The sequence below is a fragment of the Microtus oregoni genome, unplaced genomic scaffold, assembly GCF_018167655.1.
Source record: "Microtus oregoni isolate MIOR12 unplaced genomic scaffold, Mior012 000025F_ref0000491, whole genome shotgun sequence".
Lineage (NCBI taxonomy): Eukaryota > Metazoa > Chordata > Mammalia > Rodentia > Cricetidae > Microtus > Microtus oregoni.
Genome location: NW_024543084.1, coordinates 16368906 through 16386801, shown reverse-complemented (window position 1 = coordinate 16386801; position 17896 = coordinate 16368906). Strand labels below are relative to the sequence as shown.

General features: G+C 51.5%; 1 protein-coding gene and 1 non-coding gene across 6 annotated transcripts; both read right to left on the bottom strand.

Annotated features, from left to right (window-relative positions):
- Window positions 1-904: 904 nt before the first annotated feature.
- Ciz1 (CDKN1A interacting zinc finger protein 1) lies at window positions 905-16884 on the bottom strand. Of its 5 annotated transcripts, none has more exons than XM_041674772.1 (18): window positions 16744-16884; window positions 15961-16126; window positions 15675-15790; window positions 14023-14094; window positions 12372-12598; window positions 9505-9598; window positions 9311-9407; window positions 8601-8844; window positions 8299-8479; window positions 7939-8060; window positions 6736-6933; window positions 5162-5286; window positions 3885-3972; window positions 3337-3450; window positions 3055-3204; window positions 1827-1896; window positions 1555-1676; window positions 905-1259 (listed from the first exon to the last, which is right to left on the bottom strand). In XM_041674772.1, exons 2-18 carry the CDS (start codon window positions 16119-16121, stop codon window positions 1032-1034), a joined length of 2409 nt encoding a protein of 802 aa, XP_041530706.1. In that variant the 5' UTR covers window positions 16122-16126; window positions 16744-16884; the 3' UTR covers window positions 905-1031. The 5 variants fall into 5 exon arrangements, with proteins under 5 accessions (XP_041530706.1, XP_041530709.1, XP_041530707.1 ...); XM_041674775.1 differs by having other exon boundaries at window positions 8035-8060; XM_041674773.1 differs by having other exon boundaries at window positions 9505-9583.
- On the bottom strand, window positions 5790-5896 carry LOC121463181. Its single transcript, XR_005976400.1, has one exon. It is a non-coding gene; the product is annotated as a U6 spliceosomal RNA (small nuclear RNA).
- Window positions 16885-17896: the final 1012 nt, after the last annotated feature.

Genomic DNA, 17896 nt, shown 5'->3' with positions numbered 1-17896 from the left:
ATGAGGAAACAACAGAGCTAAGGCTGGGTCCCTTCACTGCTCATCTGTCTTTGGGTTAGAAGGGTTGTGCCTTCCTGGCCAATCAAGAGCTGAACCTCAGCAGCAGGGGACCCTCCCAGTCCCAAATCTTAACTCCATGTCTGCTCTGGCTTCTGTGAGATGCAGCTGGACAGAGGCCAACACACGGGCCAAGAATTTACACCTAGGGGCTGGAGAGATGGTTCAGTGGTTAAGAGCATTGCCTGCTCTTCCAAAGGTCCTGAGTTCAATTCCCAGCAACCACATGGTGGCTCACAACCACCTGTAGGGAGGTCTGGCGCCCTCTTCTGGCCTTCAGGTATACAGACAGAATATTGCGTACATAATAAATAAATAAATATTTAAAAAAAAAAAAGAATTTACACCTAGGGTTAAGTCCTGGCCAGTCTGACTTGGCAAGTCACATGACCCTGCTAAGGCCTGTTTGTTTATCTGCAACTTAGGGGTAGGAACAAGACCATCTGCTAGGGCCACCAGCCATAAGAATTTTCTCTCAAGCCGGGCGGTGGTGGCGCACGCCTTTAATCCCAGCACTCGGGAGGCAGAGGCAGGCGGATCTCTGTGAGTTCGAGACCAGCCTGGTCTACAAGAGCTAGTTCCAGGACAGGCTCCAAAACCACAGAGAAACCCTGTCTCAAAAAACCAAAAAAAAAAAAAAAAAAAAAAAGAATTTTCTCTCAAGTTGCCTTTCTATCCCTGATACACTATGAGGGAAACTGAGGCTCAGAGAAGTCCCTTGTAGTCCTATCCCAGAGACCCTGCATCTCAGGAAGCCTGACTTTGGTTTCCTGGTCCTCCACCACACTGTGTCCAGAGAGTAGGTGCCCTTCCCTGTCTCCACCCCGACACAGTGCTGGTGGGGGCTGCAAAGCGGAGCAACTCTTTATTGGATTTTGAGTAATAACATCAACCACGTGAACATCTCCACGCAGTACCTAGAAAACATTAGCAGGCCGGGCCCTAGTCAGGCTGGCTGGCCGGAGCTCCCTCTATCAGGTTTTGAGGCGAGCTGAGCGCCGAAGGGAAGGAGGGGGCCTGGGGCATCCAGGCTTCACCTTGCTGGGTATTTTTGCTGTGTCCTGGGAGCTGGGCTGGCTGGGCAGGCGGCCACCGCTACTGCTAGAGGTGAACAGTGCAGTCAGGGCATTGCGGGCGTTGATCGCACATCTGCGGCTCACGGGCCTGCTGACAGGGCTGGGGTTCTTGGCTGCTTTGTATTTCTGGATACAAAAGTTTTCAAGTTAGGTGCAGTGTAGGGCACGCCTGGCCAGCAGCTGCTTCCCCACTTGGGCCTAAACAGTAATGATCTCTTGTGTGATCCTCTCTAGGCTCTGGCGTCACCCCCACCCCACCCCCACCCGGACCTGCAACACGCACAAGCACGTAACACAAAGAGCCAAGCCAGAGTGGAACATGCTCGGGAACTGCCTTGGTACAGCAGCAAACAGCTGCTGGTCATACCCACCAATATGAACAGGTCGTGCCCCCGGGCAGGGCAGTCAGATGGCCACTCACCTGCAGGTTCTCAAAGTGGGCCAGGGACTTGCAGTGGGAGAGCCGCAATCCTGAGTTAGTGTCGTAGAACTTGTGACAGATGCGGCAGACATAGCCCATCGCGGGCACCAGGAAGTCCACACCTGGGCGACAGACAACAGGGGCTGCATACCCAGGTCCCTCTCACCAGCTGGGTGTCTCACCTGCTCTAGGTGGGAGAAGAGAAGAGCACCAGAGGGTGGGCTGCTAGACTGGGGTGCTGTGGCGGCTGGGGGCTTAGCTGGGGGTCTTACCATATGCAGTGTTGGGGCTGTAAGTCTCTGAGCCTTTCCATTCCTCTAAGGATGTATCTCCTGACCTCACCTGGAGAGGGAGCGAGAGCTCAAATGTGGTGCCTCCGGCCCCACCCGGACACAGGTCAGGGGCCTGCAGTGCACACATGGTCTCCAGAGCACAACCATGCCCTTGGCTTACAGCCCGTTCAGGGTGGCCTCTGAGCCGAGCCACGGCACATGCCGATCCTGCCTCCCAGGTGTCCTGATGACTGCGTTGTGGGTTCCAGTTAGCCCCGTCCTCCAAGCCAGAAAGAATAAACACTTCCTTTCTGAGGCTGCTTTTTCAGCACACTTGAGTGTGTGCACGCGTGGGTACCTGAGGCTAGCGTCTGTCAAATCTCCAGAGCTCTGGAGGCACAGGCAGTCAGGAGCGGTCTGACATGGTGTGGGAAATTGAACCCAGGTCCTCTGGGAGCAGCACAGCTTCTCACCACCTCCTACTCATCTCTCCATCCTCTTTCTTTCTTTCTTTTCTTTCTTTTTTCTTTTTGGAGACAGGGTCTTGGTATATAGCACAGGATGGAGCTCTCAACCCTCTGCTTCAGCCTCCTTCGTGCTGGAGCCTGTATGACTTCCCTCCCCCGGTACTAGGGGGGTGAATCTAGGGCTTTGCCCGTGCTAGGCAAGCACTCTACCACTGGGCTATAGTTCCTAGTCCACTGCCTTCCCCTCCCCACCCCAATCCACCTGCGTTTCTTTTACTTTGTCCAAGAATAGCAGGGAGCCGGGCGGTGGTGGCGCACGCCTTTAATCCCAGCACTCGGGAGGCAGAGGCAGGCGGATCTCTGTGAGTTCGAGGCCAGCCTGGTCTACAAGAGCTAGTTCCAGGACAGGCACCAAAGCTACAGAGAAACCCTGTCTCAAAAACCCAAAAAAAAAAAAAAAAAAAAAAGAATAGCAGGGAAATCTTACCCAAAGCCTCCCAGGACTGTTGTAGCATGCCTTCTGTGCCTTGCTAAGCACTGTTCCCTCTGCCTTCCCTTGTCCCATATAGTATCTCAGTCTTTAAGGCCTTTGCATATGTTACCTGTCACTCAATGTTCATGCCGAGTTCCATGGCCATGTGACACAGCCCATAACTGCGTCATGTATTAGTGCCTACAAATGCCAGCACAGTGTCTGGGTCCCTCAAGGAGCAGGACAGCCCCTCGGTCCCCAATAGCCTCGAACGGCTCACCCCACATACCTGCTTGCAGAATTCCTCCTCAGCCTCAATCTCTTCCTCTTCCTCATCATCCTCGTCCTCTTCTTGATCACTCTCGAAGCAACCAACGGCATCCACTGTGATGAAGTGCTCCTCCTCTGGGTTCACTATCTCCTTTTCAAGTGTCTTCAGCTGCCCAAGGCACGGGCGAGGGACTTAAGTCAGCTATGGGCAGCTAAGGTACCACACACTTCTGATGGTTCTAGGCCTTGCTCTATGATCTTGGGGAATGGATTCATGCTGTGCTCAGGCAGTGGGGGTTACCTCCTTGGCCTTGTCTTTGTGTCCCTGAGATTTCACATGTTCCACAAACTTTCGAGGGGTCTTGAAATAACGGCTGCAGATGGTACAGAAGGGCCTCAGGGATTGTTTGGCGATCTGGGGAAAGGAAGGCAGGCCATGTGGTGCATTGTAGCATTCCTAGGTACAAGCCACCCTATCAGTGGCCCAATGAGACCTCACCTGTCAAGCTTGCGGGCTCAACCCAGCTCTGACCCTACAACAGGACATGCAAAATCAGTTCTCTTCACTATGTGGGAGGTAGGTGGCAACAGAGACAGGCTAGGAGGGAGGACAGCCACCAAAGACACCTCAGTAGGGTAGAGGCTGAATAGCAGGGTGAGCTGGTGCCTACACTGAACAGATGGGCAAAGTAAAAGCCCAAAAGGAACATGACTGACTCACCAGAAGTCACGTGAGTGATAGTCACATGAAGACAAAAATAGACTTTGCATCCCACTCCCACCCGGACCCCCTCCCCCACCTGGCTGTGGCACACACAGGTGCCTTCGAAGCGTGAGCGGCCCTCGCACCTTGTGCTCCTGTGTCCTGCGGTGCTGGATCAGGTCTCCCATGTAGTACACCTGGCAGGTGTTGCACCAGCGTTTTGGTGGAGGATCTCTGAATGGCACAATGAAAACAAAGCAGGGCATGATGCTACATTCTCCCAGAGTGCTCTGGAAGTGTATGTGGTTCAGAAGCCAGGGTGGGGGTCAGCCTGCGGTGCCTCCTTGAGGGGCCAGGAGTCTAGTATCAAAAAGACAAGAAAAGAGCAACAGCTCCTGACCCCAAGAGCTAACAGACATGAGCTCTTTGTCCGCCAGGCAACAAGCAGAGCGGACATGAGTCTGCTGGCTTCCGTCCTCAGTAGAACCCCCAACCATTGACACAGACAACTGTCCAGCCTGAGAAAGGTCTCCAACAGGGTTTACTGTAATCCTGAATAAGTCAACTCTGAGATCTCGTTAAGCAGTTGGCTTTAAATTCTTGATCTCATGCCAGGCAGTGCTGGCGCAGGCCTTTAATCCCAACACTTGGGAGGCAGAGGCAGGCGGATCTCTGAGTTACAGGATAGCCAGGGCTACACAGAGAAACCTTGTCTTGAAGAAAACAAAAAAACCCCAAAACAAGAACCTCTTGATCTTTCTGCCTTGGCCTCCCGAGTGCTGGGATCACAGGGCGTGTACCATAGCTGGCTTTGTTGACACTCTGAAATTGGGAGGCTTCAAAAGTTATTCAGGCTCCTGGAGTCCCCTGAAATGCGGGGCACTCTGGACACAGCCCTTATCTCCCAGTTCCCAAGTCTATATGGTTCAGCTTGTGACAACGCACTGGGGCCTGGCAGCTCCTAGAGCTTCCCACCCAGCCTTGTCACCCCAAGTGCTAGTTCCAGACTCTAGGGTGGACATTTCAGACCAAGCACATGCCAACAGCAGAAGGAGGGCCCAGGGAAGGTCTAACCCCAGGCCACAAGATGACCTGATTCTTGCCATTCTACGGTGCTTCTACGGTTGGCGGCTTCTACGGTTGGCGCCGGCACACAGGCCAGAGGAGCAGGGCTCTGCACCACAGCCGTCCTCCCAACCACACAGGGTGTCACACTATTCTATTCTGGCCTGGAAGGACCCCTAGGACACTGTCACTACACCCCCATCAGGCTATTTTATAGACAGGGAAAACTGAGGCCCGAGGTTATAGTCAATCAATGCAGAGCCATAATAATAATAATAACAATTATTATTATTATTATTATTATTCCCCAGGCAGATGGCAGGAGAGTATACTCGAGCCTCTGCCAGCCTTTACTCACTCCGCCTCTCTCTCCAGGATGTCCCGAGGCATGGGCAGCAGGGATAGCAGGCAGGTCTGGCTCGAGCGCTGCATTTCCCCAAGCCGCTGCTGGTGCTGACCCTCTGACAGGTGGTCCTGGAACTCCTGCAGCGTGAAGGAAGCAGAGGCGGCCATGAGCCATGCCACCCGGCATCTCTGGACCCCCTGCCTCCGTTTCTTCCGCTGTCACACCAGCATGTGTCCCCACAGTGGCAATATTTCACACAGCTCACGCAGGCCAGGACAAGGATGGTAAACACCCATTTCTGGGAGCGCTGTAGTGAAGGAACATGGCTCTAAACGGTCCTGCTCACACAAGGACCACAGTCACAGGGAAGAACAGGAACAGTCACCGGAGATAAGTAAGAGCATTAAAAAAAAACTGGGGGGAGGTGGAGAGATGGCTCGGGGGTTAAGAGCCCTGGCTGCTCTTCTTGAGGACTTGGGTTTGGTTCCCGGCACCCACATGGTGGCTCACAACCTTCCGTAACTCGAGTTGCAGAGGATCTGATGGCACTGGACCCATGTGGCACAGTGATAAGGCATATGTCAAAATACTCAGACACATAAGATAAAAATAAACAAGTCTTTTTTAAAATTGATTTTTAAAAAATATGGAACGCTTCACGAATTTGCGTGTGATCCTTACTCAGGGGCCATGTTAATCTTCTCTGTATTGTTCCAATTTTAGTATATGTGCTGCCAAAGCGAGCACCAAGTTTTTTTTTAAAAAAAAAGTTTGTCTTTTTAATTTTACAGATAGATAATTGAGTTCTTTTTTTTTAAAGATTTATTTATTTATTATGTATTCAACATTCCTTCCCTGTATGCTTGCATGGCAGAAGAGGGCACCAGATCTCATTATAGATGGCTGTTAGCCACCATGTGGTTGTTGGGAATTGAACTCAGGAACTCTGTAAGGGCAGTCAGTGCTCTTAACCTCTGAGCCATCTCTCCAGCCCTTGAGTTCTATCTATATTGCCCAGGTTGATCTGAAACTCACATGCTTACGGGTCCTGTTCTAATCTTCTAGGAAGCTAGGACAGCTGCAGGAAGCCCACACACACCCAGCCAGGAATACCACGTATTTACTTATACTGTTCATCACATGTTAAACAAGGGCTGAGCTATATCTTGGTTGTACTTTTTAAATGTTTTATTTTGAGACAGGCTCTCTCTCACTAAGCTGACCAGGTTTCCATTAAACTCATCATCCCCCTGCCTCAGCTTCCCAAGAGCCTAGAATCAACCCACTTGAGACTAAGCTTGGGCTAGACCTGGGTCCAGAACTTCAAATGTCAAGTGCTGAGGCCCTAAGACACACAGTTAGGTAGGTTCTGGCTTTCCTCACTAAACACAAGAGGAAAAGACGCAAGAGTGGAATTTACTTCTGGAGGCCTTGTTGACTGGTTCAGACCAGCTTTTCCAACCCTAAAAACCTGTTCTACCAGCTGGTCAGGAAATGTCCAGGCAGATGGGCAGCCCCTGGGCAGTGTAGAGAAAGTAAGCCCACAAGCCTAGCAGGCCTGAGCCCCCCGCTCCAGCCCTGAGTACCTGCTGGCTGTTGCAGCTGGTCTTGCAGATATAGCAGAAGAATTGGAGGGTCTGCTGGGAGGGTATGCTGGCAAGGGCAGGGGCAGCAGATGTGGAGTCCCCAGGGCGAAGTCCAGATGTGAGGGGCGTGGTGTTGAAAGCCCGGCTGTCACTGCTCTGCAGGATGGTGACCTTCAGGGAGCCCCCAGCCCCCCACATCTACAGTAGATTCAGAGACAAGAGTTTCCACCATCTGAGTGTTGATGGTGTTCCAGCCCCGACAAGAACACCTGCCAGCATCGTTTCCTCAAAGTTTCCTGACAGACAGGGAACCTGAGGTTAGGTTCTTATGTGACTGCCCAAAACTACACAGAGAATATGACAGCCAGGATTTGAACCTAGTTATGTGTGTATGTGGGTCACTATGTAGATCAGGCTGGCCTGAAAGTCACAGAGATCAGCCTGCCTCTGCCTCCCTAGGGTTGGGTTAAAGATGTGTGCCACCCACTACTCCCAACCTAACTCTGTTTAATTCTAAAATCCAACCCATGTCACCCCTCACATGATGGACGGGGAAACTGAGACCCAAGAAAGAAGAGAGGTTGGCTTAAAGATTGTTAGAAGGTAGAGTTGGAGGTTTTTTTGCCAAGGTACTCTGCACTAAAATGACTGATATCACCACACGAGGGACTCGCAGCTCTAGTGTGGAGTGGCCAGACCAAAAGCACATCCAGATCTTAAGAAAAAAGACACAGGAGCAGAGAAAGCACCGGGTGGCTCATTCATGCAGCCAGGCACAAGGCCACTGTCCTTTCCACACAGGGGGAAACACAAAGAATCCTTAGGTAGCCTGGGACAAACAGATGCCAGACCATCACCAGAGTCTTCTAGTGGCTGTATGCAGGCTTACACACACACACACACACACACACACACACACACACCCCAGCATCTAGTGGCTGTATGCAGGCTTACACACACACACACACACACACACACACACACACACACACCCCAGCATCTAGTGGCTGTATGCAGGCTTACACACACACACACACACACACACACACACACACACACACATACACACACACACACACACACACACACACACACCCTCCCCAGCATCTAGTGGCTGTATGCAGGCTTACACACACACACACACACACACACACACACACACACACACCAGCATCTAGTGGCTGTATGCAGGCTTCTACGCACCCCAAGCATCTCTCTTGCTCTTTTTTCACACTCTCCCACATCCAGGTCACCAGGTGATGCCTCCTGGCTCGTGTCTTCACTGTCCTGGGTACTTACTGGTTCTGGCAAGGCCTCCTCTGGGCCTGAAACGACAGATATGTTCCCTTCCCACAGCGTGTCTACCATTTGGGGTCCAAGATCTAGATTTAAGAGAGCTTGCTTCTCTGTCCACAGTCAAGACCCTGAAGTCCAAAATGAGGATGGTCCCAGATCTGGACTCTGGGCCCAACCCTCAGTCCCCAGTCAAGGCTAGACAGTGCCAGGTGGGAGAAAGAAGGGTTGGGCAGGGCTGAGTCTGGCCAGGGTTCCACACTCACTCACCTCCCCTAGCTTCTGTAGCACCAGATGGCTGCGGTTCTGTGGCACAGGCCACAACTGGCACTTGTGCTGGTGGGGGTGCTGACCCCTGTGGCCAGGTCTGAGGCCCGTCCTGAGTCTTCTCTGATGTCTGTTCTTGCATCTGTCCTGAAGGCTGCTCCTGTGGCTGTGCTTGTGCGGATACCTGTGGATATGTCTGTGTCTGGGCCTGCGTCTGCAACTGTACCTGCCACAGGGACTGCGGCTGGGTCCGGTTCCTGCAGCTGCCCTTGCCATGGGGGCTGGGAATGTACCCACGACTGTACCTGGTTCTGCTGTGGTGCTAAGTGCTCTGGAGAGGTCTGGGTCTGCGCCTGCTTCTGCAGCCTTGGCTGCAGCTGAGCCTGATGCTGCAGAACCTGGGGCTGCAACTGTGTCAGGACTTGGGCTCCTGGTGGCTCAGGCAGCTGATCTGGGGTCTGTGTCTGCTTTGGTGCTGTCATCTGGGTCTGAGGCTGGACCTTTGCTTGTGGCTGCCCTTTAGGCCCTTTCTCTGTGGCCTCCTCTGAGCTAGGAAAGATCCAAAGATAATCAGAAAGCCAGGTGGTGGTGTCCACACCTTTGCTCCTAGCCCTAGGGAGGCAAAGACAAGAGGATGTCTTTAGAGTCGGAGGGCAGCCTAGTCTACATAGTGAGTTCGGGGTAGCCAAGGATGTCTCAAAAAACAAAAAGCCAAACAAGAAAATCAAAGAAGATCAAAACTGTATCTTTCGAGAGGCCTATGACCCAGCTCCTAACTCCTGTTTCACCTAAACTCAGGGCACTGACTTCCACCACGCAACATGTCTTGAATTAACCCTCCAAACCTAGCAGCACCCATGTACTCTGCAAGGACCCCCTTGCTTCTAGCTGCCCGGCCTGGCCTCCAGGTGGCTCACACCCAGGTAAACACAGGGATGAATCTGACCCTCCCCCAAGCCAGAGGCCAAGGCCTAACTTCAGGCCTCTGAGCCCCAACACTGGCAGCAGCACTTACCTCTTGGGCCTCTTAGCTGGTGGTTCTAATTCCTCAAAGGGCTCAGGGTCAAGCACTGGGGTCTCCATGTCGTCTGGGGAGACTAGGGAATCTTGGTCTGCAATCGAGGCAGGTGAGGGAACACAGCTCCAGGAGATGGCCCTGGCTCACTTGCCACCAGGATTCTCCCCTGCCCTGATGCCCGTGTTTCTCACCTTCAGGTGTGTCCATCTGGAGCTCCGTGGCCTCTTCAGACCCCTCTGTGGGGTCCTCCCTGTCTCCCACAGGCACTGTCTGGGAAGAAGAATCCTGCTTCTTTTTAGAATCCATTTTTTAACCCCCACCTCACTTGCCAACACCCCCTGATCGAGGGACTGAAGGGTAGACGACCTGAAAATCTCAGGAGTTATTGTCTCAGGTGCCCATCTAGCAGCCTGCCATTTGAATCTGGGTTGGGTACCCACAAAATCTCTTCGTTCCCTTGGTCATCTAGACTTCCCACTCCCTGTTCCCTAAGGAGCCAGCAAGAGCCTTTGACCTAAACCCTCCGAAGGCTTTCTAGTCCCGGGAGTCTCCTAATCTCAGGCCAGGAACTGTCCACTCCTCCCCTCTTCTGCACCCCCCACCAGCCTTCCTCCTACCAGGAGCCTGACTCTGTGCATCCTCACTGGCCTTTCTCTGGCCAAGCCCCCAGCCTTCAGAGCTTCTTGCGGGGAGCTCCTAACCATAGGCTAGGTCCAGACCCTTTTAGTAGGTTTCCGGGTTTTTGTTACTGCCATCTATCTGAGACAGGGTCTCCCTAGTTCCAGTCTTAACTGCTTTGTCTTCACACACTCAAGACCCACAGAAAGGCCAGGCCAGATACCACCTCTGCACTGCTGACCAACCACATGGCTTTCCTCCCTGCTCCCGAGGCCTCCTGCCCTAGTGAACACACCAGAACTCTTGGCTCTTTACAAACTACTCAGCTCTTGCCCTGGGAGACGCAAGGAGTCAGTTGTAGTTTTCCTACATGTGAAACGGGTGCGCAGGTAAGCCAAGACTCCGGTGTGCCAGGCCTAACCCCAAGGATACAGGCTGAGCCCCTCTGGAGGGAAATGCCTTCCTACAGATGGGGGAGAACGAAAGCAATTAAATAGCGAGCATTGTTCATGCCCAGCATACACCTGGGAGTGGACCTTGTACAAAGAGCTGAAGGACATGCAGGGACAGCGTGTGAGTGTGTGTGTGTCTGTCTGTCTGTCCAGGACAGTGTGTGAGTGTGTGTGTGTCTGTGTTTTTCTCTGTGACCCGAGTCTTCTGCACGTGGTAAGATGAACCACTGAAGCCGCTGGACCCACCAGACAGCTGCTGGAGACGTTAGACGGCTGTGTGAATACCCTGCCTTCCCAGGACTCTATCTTACTCTATGTATGAGGATTACACAGTTTTGGAACTTTTAGGCAGTGATAAAATTCTTCCTATCCAACACCCCAAGCCTGTGCTCTACCACCGAGGCACACCCTCAAACCTTAAAAGTGACATTTGGAGCTGCCTGTCCCACACAGTGGCCATCAGCCTCAGGGAAACACCTGAGATGTGGACTCTCAGCTAAGGCGGGAAGCTTAATGACACAATAGATATTGAGCATTTAGTGGTTTGGGGCTTTTTTTTTTTTTTGGACAAAATGGGACATGGTGAAATATACTGGTAGTTTTAGGAACTTGGGAGGCTGAGGCAGGAGGATTAATCACTTAAGCCAAGATGTTTGAGTTCAGGCTGGGCAACATAAGGGGCACAGAAGCATTTGAAGTTTAGGAGGTAAGACCTCGTTTCTTCAAACAAACAATCATCAATCAGCAAGAATTCTTATTTTTATTTATTTATTTATTTGTGGTTTTTTTTTTTTTTTGAGACTGGGTTTCTCTGTGTAGACCTGGGTGTCCTAGAACTTGCTCTGTAGACCAGGCCGGCCTTAAAATTGGAGATTCACCTGCCCCTGCCTCCCAAGTGCTGAGATTAAAGGCATGCACCACTACCACCCAACTAATTTATTTATTTTTAATATATATCAAAATGGTATCTTTTTAAAATATTAGATTAACTAAAATGTTAGTAAATTTTACTGTACTTTATTCATTTTTGTTTGATTGTTTTGGGACAGCTGGCCTAGAACTCACTATGTAGCTGAGGAGGACTCCGGAACCTTTGGTGTCATCTCCAGAGTGCCGGGATTTTCAGTGTACATTACTACACTTGGCAGTATAATTAACTTTATCTGTTCCTTTGAATTTATTTTTAAAATTTTAAGGTCTTTCTCCATTGCTCAGGATGGCTGGAATGTGCGGCTGTCTTCTACCCCAGCCCCCCAAGTGTTGGGGTTAGAGTATCATCATCATACCTCGGCCTTTAATCTTATTAATGTGGTTATTAAATCTTTAAAATCATATGCATGACTCGTGTTTTATTTCTGCTAGACATTGCGGATGTAAAGAGCAGCATCAGTGAGAGCAAGTGAGATGCTTCAGCAGGTAGAAGCGTCTGATAGCCAGAGTTCTGTTCCTAGGACCACACAGTGGAAGAAGAAAACAGACCCACACAAGTTGTTCTCTGACCTCCTCATGCCCACCTTGGCACACGGAAAATGAATGATAATGATGAAGTAAAAAAGATTAGCTGGGTGGTAGTGGCATACTCTTTTAATGCCAGCCCTTGGAAGGCAGAGGCAGGCAGGTCTCTGAATTCCAGGCCAGCCTGGCTTACAGTGCGAGTTCCAGGACAACCAAGGCAAAGAAACCCTCTTTCAAAAAGCCAAACAAATGAACAAATAAGCACCAACAAAAAAGTTTTAAAGAGAGAAATAGTACATAAATAATAACAAAGTGGTATTTGGGTATGGCTAAAGTCCCATTAGGGGCACAGAGGTATTTGAAGTTTGGGAGACTAGATACCGCCACCTTCATCTTACAGACAAGGACACTGAGGCACAATGAGGGAGCACGACCTGCCTAAAGGCCAGGTGAGCCCTAACACACGGAGTCCGGCTGACACTGGGGCACCCCTTCACCGACTCCTCCCTGGTTCCACCCAAAGCGCGACTCACCTTGTGATTGGGGGTAGTGGAAGGAGTTCTTGCCTGTTTCTGGGAGTTCCTCCCTGAGTGGCTGAGCTGAGAAGGGTTCATTGGGACCCCAACAGGAGGAGGGCCCAGCAGGGACTGGCGTGTGGCCTGCGGAAAGAACTGTTGCAGATTTGGGGTGACCATCTGGGGAGGTGTAAGGCTGGGTGCTGGTAGGCTGGGGGCCGTTATGTTGTAAGCACGGAGGTTGCCTGTGGGGAAGAAAAGGTGAGAAGACAGGTCACGCCATGGCCCCTCAAAGTATCATCGGAATAACAGAGACAATGTCCGAGGGCAGCAGAGGGAAAGTGAAGCCAAGCTGAGGTCCGCTGTGGGCACTAGTGAGAAAGGACTTCCAGCTGTGTGTGTGAGGCCGGGCCCCAGCTAGCCCTCAGAAATGCTGTAAGGCCCCTTGAGGGACCCAGCACAGGCCCAGAGAAGAACCAGCAAGCTGTTGTTCCACACTTTGTCCCCTACCAGCTTCTCTTTAGCAATGAGAAGGAAGCCCCTGGCACCATGCAAGATATTCTTGTCACTACAGCCCTCTAGCCGGCCAGGTAGCAGGGCAGATGTGGCTCTTTCTATAGATGACAAACGTAGACACAAAATGGAGTAGCAGCTTGCTCGAGATCTCCGAGGGATGCTTGCTAGCTGTCACTCCTCCTTACCCTATCCTCCATACCCAAGAGATCACACATGTGCCCTATGACCAGGCTTCCCATCTCCTGAAGACACTTCATCCCTCCACGGAACTGCAGCAAACAAGATCTCTCTAGAGCTACACTCTGAGCTCATCCCCTGCCCAAAGCCTTCTATAGCTCCCTGCTCAGTAACAAGTCTGCTCACAGCAGGGTCTGGCCCTGCCGCCCCTTGCATGCTTCTCACTGAGCTCTAGGTACATGGCCTGTGCTGCCCCTCAACCACCCTGCTCAGGGCCTCTGGGCATGCTGCCCCGTCTGTGGAAGCTGCTGTGCTCCACCGATTCCCAGCATCCTTCAGACCTCCCTTTATGTCTTTCCTGTCTCCCCTTCAGGAGGCCTTCTGTGACGCCTGTTTCCCTAGAGATCTATCCTAGGTCCAACCATCTTATTTCCTGTGACATCTCCTCTGACTCAGCTTTTTACCCAGGGACGGCCCCGAGTGTGGAAGAGAGTTGCCATCCACACTGAGGTTCAGGGGCTGTGCTGGGGAGGGCAGCGCAGGTTAAAGGCACAGGTCAGCTGTGCTGAAAGCTGAGATCAGGTCCAGACTCTACGGCATTACCTCTGGGACCCGGAGCAAACCATTTCCCCCTCCTCTCATCTGTGGAACGAGGCTTCAAAGTTATGAACTAGTATATCTGATAGACAGGTATAACAAAGACATATACACAGTCGCAGAAAGCCACCAGCTCCCATACACAGCAAGATGAAAGACAGAGGGCTCTCCCACAGAAATGGACAAAGGACATGGACAAGTCACAAAATGAAATGCAAATGTTTAATGGATAAGTGTAAAAATGTTTTGGCTGCACTCGCCCAATGAAGTGTAAATTAAGACATTCAAGACACAGCCTTGGTCTTTGCAAACCAACTTAGTAAATTATATGTACATATTATACAGTTATACAGGTTATATATAAAAAAGCATAGAATACCCAATGCTGCCGTGGGCATGGTGAGGCCGGCACTGTCATACGTGGCTGGTGGCATTGCAAACTGGTCCAATCCTTAGGAAAGTAATTTGGCAATACTTATCAAAAGTCATCAAACATCCATCCCCCGACTCAGTCACTTTATGTTGGGAATCTAATATGAGAAAAGAGTCTCAAATGTCATGTTCATCCCAATGGTATTTAGGATAGAAAAGAGACAATGAGGAAGGGGAGTGAGGGGGGAGAAACAGATAATTGAGGTTTCCATAAGGGCACATCCCTCTAGTAAAAAATTAAACCTACCACAAATATCCTGATTGAGCCAGAATTCTGGCTCATACCTATAATCCCAGTCTTTGGAGGATGAGGTAGGAAGACTCTTGCGAGTTCAATACCACTCTGGCTTACATAGTAAGTTCCAGGATGGCAAGGCCAAATAAATAAAGCAACATGCACCTATAATCCCAGCACTTGGAGAGACAGAGGCAGGCGATCTCTGTGAGTTTGAGACCAGCCTGGTCTACATAGTGAGTTACAGGCCAGCTAGGGCTACAGAGTAAGACCCTGTCTCAAACAATAAGCAAAAAAACAATTCTAAGTTAGGAAAATAAAAAAGAAACATGACATAGATCTTGTATTAATCATAGTAATTATACTCAAGCTCCTTCCCAGAGAAAACAACAGAAAGAACTATACCAAAATATTGGCTGGTGACTCTCCTGGAGATGAGTGACTGCTTTCCTACCGCTGGGGTATTGTTGTTTTCAATGACTTTATTTTTCAGTATTTATTTCAAATTTTAATTTATGTGTATGTGTGTGTGTTTAGGTACCATTATGTTGTATATGGGAGGATGGCCCCTGAGGCCAGATAAAGATGACAGATCCCCTGGAGCTGGAGTTATAGGCAATTTGAGTTGCCCCATATATAGAGTATTGGACTCTAACTTAGGTCCTCTGGAAGAGCAGCAAGGTCTCCCAACCATTGAGCCACCTCTCCATCCCCTTTCGTTTTTTGTTATTGTTGTTTTCCTGTTTTAATACATTATTTTCACTATGAGAAGCATGACTTTTAAGACAGGAAAGGAAAAGGTTGCATCTATATGTACACACTGTGCCGCTATTGGATTTTTCTCTTCCCAGCGATCCATGTGCCATCTGAAAGTCAGCTCAGTGGGCTGTCCACACTGAGGTCTTGGTAGGGCTGCCAAGTGACGGCCATCTAACCAGCTAACCTGTGTTGTACTACGGGCAAGGGACTCAGGTTGCCGTTGCTTTCATTTGTAGAGGGGGTTATGGGTGTACCTCCCCTAACAGTTATCAGTAGAGTCAGAAGGAAGGGCTAAGATTCCTCCCCACCCAGGGAAACTGAAGCAAGGGCACAGGCTTCACACTCAAGGCCCGAGTCAGGGATGCATGGAGGCAGGGCTCAGGTCTGGCAGGATGCTGAGTGACTCAGGACAAATACCGTGTAATCTTCATGACAGCGGGTTACGCTGAGCACTGCCAAAAAAGTCAGCACTGTTTGGTAACTGCACTTAGCAGAGTAGCCTGTGGACTTTGTGTCCTCTCCGTAAGGATGCTCTCAGGGTCACTGTGTGAGCTGGGAAGATTGAGCGGGAAAACGAGGAAATGGGACGCTGAGAACTGTCATACCTTGCAGCTGCTGAAGCAGCAAAGCTCTCTGCAGCATGGAGCCATTGAGCAGGGAGGCCGAGTGGGTGCCCTGGAGATTCAGAAGCTGTTGCGGTGACGACTGCTGGGGGAGGCCCCTGTGTGGTGGAACAGGAGCGTCAGAGGGTTGGTGGGAAAGCTGTCCACCTGGAGACCCCTCCGAGGTGGAAACTGACGACACTTAACACTCAAACAAGGATGCCCCTGGGACCGCAAAACAGGGGTCTGAGTGCGACCACAGCCTCCGTTCTTCCAGTTGGCAACTCACCGGCTGACAGGCATGGGCAAGGGGGCCTGCGGTGGGGACTGCTGCAGCAGCTGCTGGAGCTGCAGTAACTGCTGCTGCTGTTGCAACTGCTGCTGCTGGAGCTGCTGCTGCTGCAGCTGCTGCAACTGTTGCTGTTGCTGCTGGAATTGTTGGTTGAACATGGTTGCTGAGGGAAGGTGGGTAAGGTCAGGTCACCACTCTGGGTCAGTTGAGCCCCCCTCCCCTCCCAAAGCACCCATCCTAGCCCACAGACGCCTAGGCTAGGCTGCACGTCTACACACTCCCAACCCTGTCAAGACAATGACACTTTTGGACCCCCGCGCTTTCAGTTCTGGTCAGCTGCCAAGAACAACGCTCTTGCCTGTAGACCTCTCTCTACACTCCCATCTCTTCAACTCTGACGGTTTCATCCTTCCAACCCAAGAACACCTTCCCACCGCCCCCTAGCCCCCACCTTCTCTCTCTCTCTCTCTCTCTCTCTCTCTCTCTCTCTCTCTCTCTCTCTCCTGCAATCATCACTTCCTGGAGCCAGCAACTCTCCTGGACAGGAGGGAAAAGCTTCCCTCCACTACAATACACCCCTACGTCCCTCCACTGCCCCTCATTCCTCCACTCCCTTTCCCCGCAGATATATCCAACACCGGGCATCTGATCCCGTGGCCTCGCCTGTACACAAAGCCTGCAGCCTCCATACAGTAACCACTACCCCTGCAGTCCACTCTACCCAGGTGCCCAGCCCTCCACAGAGGCTTCCAGGGCGAGCACCACGCAGGCACCCCTCACCTCTCAGCAATCCACGAAGGCGGAAGACGCGAAAGCCATCCGCAGAATTGACGGCGCGGGCTCGCCGGTTCGCGGGCTTCTCGGGACCCGGCAGCAGCTTGTCCACTCGGAAGGCCCGGCGGCTGGGCAGTCCTGCGCGGAGCGCCCTCTAGAGGTCCGGAGGGCTCACCGCGGCCGCCACAGCCGTGGGAACCAGCTTCGCGCGGGTCAAGCCGCTGGGGCTGCGGCCGCTCCTCAGTCGCTGGAGCCACGGTGGCTCCCAGATGCCAGGAGGCGCAGGGCAGCGCAGACTCTGGGTTCCCAGGCCCCGGAATCGGGAAGGGGCGATTGTGAGCTCCTAGGCTCGTCTGTTTATCTGGCAGGAGCATGGCGGAGGACTTCTAGGAGGGTCAATTTGCAGCCTGCCTTCTGAAGTCACTACTGTCCGTCCGGTGATCCTGAGCCCTTGTGGGGCTGGGACAGGAGCGAGCTGGCGTGAAGAGTGTTATGCCCAGATCCCGGAGTCCCCCCAAAACCAACTAGGAGACCGTGTCCTGTATGTAAAAGCAAAGAGCCTTTATTCTTACACAAGTTTGCAAACTCTGTCTCTCCACGTGTCTAACATCTTGTAATGATCAGAGAGCCCCTAGCTCAGAGTTGGGTTTTTGTAGTAGCAAAGGTAGGGGTGAGGGATTTCTAAGATTCAGGACCCTGATTGGCTGACAATTGTCTAGGGGTGTCCTGGTGAAAAGCGATGGGGGTGTACTGGCAGGTGACCCTATCTACAACGTTTGGAACGTTAGGAATTTCCTTTGGATGATCTGTTCCTGGGTGGTGCCTGGATAATCTCAGTTTGTGGTCTTTCTTGCAACTAGGTATTGCCTTAGGGATAATTGAGACTCGGGTCTCTTTTGAGCTTGTCATGGCTGGGTCCCCAAAGGGAGCGAGGTGTGTGTGTGTGTGTGTGTGTGTGTGTGTGTGTGTGTGAATTCAGTTTTTCTTTTATAGTCTTGTTTTTTAAAGAGTTATTTTTTGTGTGTGTTTTGTCTGTACATCATGTACATCCTGAAACTAGAGGTGCGAACACTTGTGAACCATCTTGTGGGTTCTACGGATTGAACCTAGGTCCTCTGCAAGAACAAGTGCTCTCAACCATCTCTCCACCCCTGCCCCC